At 53.9% G+C, this 2,835-nt stretch overlaps 1 protein-coding gene across 1 annotated transcript; it reads right to left on the bottom strand.

Annotated features, from left to right (window-relative positions):
• Positions 1–1,816: 1,816 nt before the first annotated feature.
• On the bottom strand, positions 1,817–2,534 carry LOC119341943 (cortical cell-delineating protein-like). Its single transcript, XM_037613790.1, has one exon. It carries the CDS (start codon positions 2,496–2,498, stop codon positions 2,097–2,099), a length of 402 nt encoding a protein of 133 aa, XP_037469687.1. The 5' UTR covers positions 2,499–2,534; the 3' UTR covers positions 1,817–2,096.
• Positions 2,535–2,835: the final 301 nt, after the last annotated feature.

Here is a 2,835-nt window from a genome sequence, read left to right on the forward strand (position 1 = left end):
TGCTACCTGCCAGAACGGGATTGTTTTCCACTTCACACCCACAATCGGTGCACTAGAAACTTGCCGATATACTTTTGTTTGTTCCCCAAAAAATGATTTTCTATAAAGGCAAAAAACAACAGAAAATAGAAATTCACACTAGCAGTGAATTAACACGTTAGTCCAGAAAAACAATAATAATTGATGCCAAAACTATGCAATGACAATATAATTGTAACATAAAACAAACAAAAAATATAAATATGTCTAGAACATATCCAGCCCAAACGAATGCCTCAAATGGGCCTTAAACGCCCAGACTGACCAGCACCCCCATATCCAGCCCAAATATGGAGCGGATATGGGGTGGCTCAGGCACCCCGAGCGCATCCGTCTGATTGCTCGGCCCACCAGTGACCCCACGGATGTCCCACAAAAAAACCCATCGGCCTCGTCAGTCTGAAACCCTAGCTTACTCACTCTGCTCTCTCTCTCTCCCTCCTCTCCTCTCCTCTCACCAATTCCGATCGAATCCGGCGCAATGTCAAGCTCCGACAGCCGCTCCTACGCTGAGCTGGATCCAGAGTATGAGCTTGCCCTCCGCATCGCCTTGGAGCAGTCCAAGGTGGACACCAAGGGAAGCTCCGGATTTGCAGCCTCGCCGTAGCCGCCGCTTCCCCGTCGGCACATCTCGGACGCTGGCGCTGGCCCCTCCCGGCCCATGGGTAGCTCCGACAGGCTGCTAGCGCAATCGATGCCTCCCCCACGCCGTCCCATCGCCCCCGTGGACTGCTGCTTCCCCACACCGTCCCCTCGCCCCTCGCCCCGCCGGCTCCTGCTCCCTCTCATCGGCAGCGGTGGGTGCTTGTGCCCGCCCCGCCGGCCCGGACTCGCATGCCGGAGTCGGAGGCGCGCGCCGCCCGCCGCGAGAGGCAGCGGGCAAGGGAGAAGGAGGCTGTGGAGAGTTCTTCCGCTGCCGGCGCGATTTACCGGCGGAGCCCGACGAGGACCAGCGGCTCCTCGCATAGGTCTACCGCCGGTCGTTTACGACGGTGGAGGCGGACGCTCGGCGGCTCCGCCGGAAGAACACCAAGGCTCTTCGGCTTGCCATCGAGCAGTCTGAGCGGGAGACGTTGGAGAAGGCGAAGGAGGCGGCTCGGCTGGCCAAGCTCAGGCGCCAGCAGGACCGGGCCGTCCAGCGCCTCAAGGGCCTTGTCATCGTCGACTCCTCCTCCTCCTCCGACGACGACGACGACGACGACGGCGGCTCCTCCTCCGAAGAATCGTACGATCCTCCACCAGCCGACGCCGGGTACAGGTACGCCGGCGACCCGAAGGGGAAGGACCGGCCCGGAAGTGGTGAAGTTGATTTTAATTTCACGTTTTAGATGTAGTATATAGTTGTCCGTCGTTTGTGTGAACTTTGGTGGATCTTTTGGAGAACTATTGTGCAATTTCTATGTCCGGAGCTGATCTGCGTAGTTGATCGATGTTGCATGATATAGTATGGATATAGGGGTTTGGGTATAAGAGACACGGATGTGGACAACACAATTTGAGGAGTGCCCGGTCACTGTCCGCGGACACGTTCGGGCGCATCCGCGGGCGTTTAAGGCTCGGATTTGCCAAGTCCGGCTGTAGATGCTCCAAAAGGTGGCATTAGAGAAGAGAAAATCTTCAGCATGACTTTTAATTTTATCAAGGATCATTTAGGCAAAACAGAAAGAAGATGCTGTGGGAAAAGATGTGAATCCGATCATGACTGATGTAATCATGCATGCGCTTACATATGAATATGCAACTCAAGCTGGCATATCACGGGTCGAGTTAACCCAACTTGAAGTCTTGAACAAATTTTTTATTCCAGGTACATGTACAAGTATGTATATCCTTTTACAAATATGCAAATCATGCATTTAGATACCATAACGGGATACAATGACATCGATCGATCACAAGCCTGTCAAGCACGCACGCACGAGCGAGGGAGCCCATGCAAACGCCTGGCATATGAACTGCAACAGAAAAAACATACGTATGGTGCGCGCTTATGACATGCAAACTGGTTACGAGTAGAACGATTATACATGTATAATATTCATCCATGGATGGATGGATCAGATGGGGCAGGTGAAGTTGGCGGGGCACTTCTTGCCGCACTGGTTGAGGAGGAGGGTCAGGTCGATGGGCACGTTGAGCTTGATGCCGAGAATGTTGGCCCTGATGGCGGTGCAGAGGCACACCGCGGCGTCGAGGTCGGCGAGCCCGCCCAGGAGCGGGCAACACTCCTCGTTCGCCGGCACGCCGATCTTGAGCTTCAGCAGGTTCAACACGTTGGCGCACACACCCAGCTTCAGCGTGTTGATCGGGCAGCTGCCCCCGCCGGTCGGTGGCACGATTGGCGGTGGGCGGATCGGCGGGGTAGGGACTACCGGTGGGCAGTAGGGTCCGCAGCCCTGCACGGTGGCGAGGAGGACCAGGTTCAGGGCGAGGAAAAGAGCAAGCTTGGAGGGCGCCATTGCTCTTACTGGTTTGTGGCTAAGCTTGGTAGGCTTTGCTAGCTTGGGATGGTTTTCTTAGGTTGTTTGGGGTGGTATTTATAGGCCGGGTGTAGTGTGCAAGTGAATGTAAGTGAGTCGTTCATGTCATGATCAGTCGAGCTAATTAATTTGACTCTTGACGTAATTTGTAAAGATTATGTACAACTGTTAATTATTGCACTAGCATGTTACGTGAGTACGTACCACCATTGGAGCATAATCTGTCCGCTAGAGAACAAAACCTGATAGCTGAGCCATGAGACTTTGCTTTAGTTTCCGGAAAAGAAGTACTCCCATATGCATATTGTCTGCTGTG

The sequence above is a fragment of the Triticum dicoccoides genome, chromosome 7B, assembly GCF_002162155.2.
Source record: "Triticum dicoccoides isolate Atlit2015 ecotype Zavitan chromosome 7B, WEW_v2.0, whole genome shotgun sequence".
Lineage (NCBI taxonomy): Eukaryota > Viridiplantae > Streptophyta > Magnoliopsida > Poales > Poaceae > Triticum > Triticum dicoccoides.

Bases quoted from the DNA above. Each gene is read 5' to 3' on its own strand.
- LOC119341943 (XM_037613790.1), bottom strand. From the start codon at position 2,498: ATGGCGCCCTCCAAGCTTGCTCTTTTCCTCGCCCTGAACCTGGTCCTC.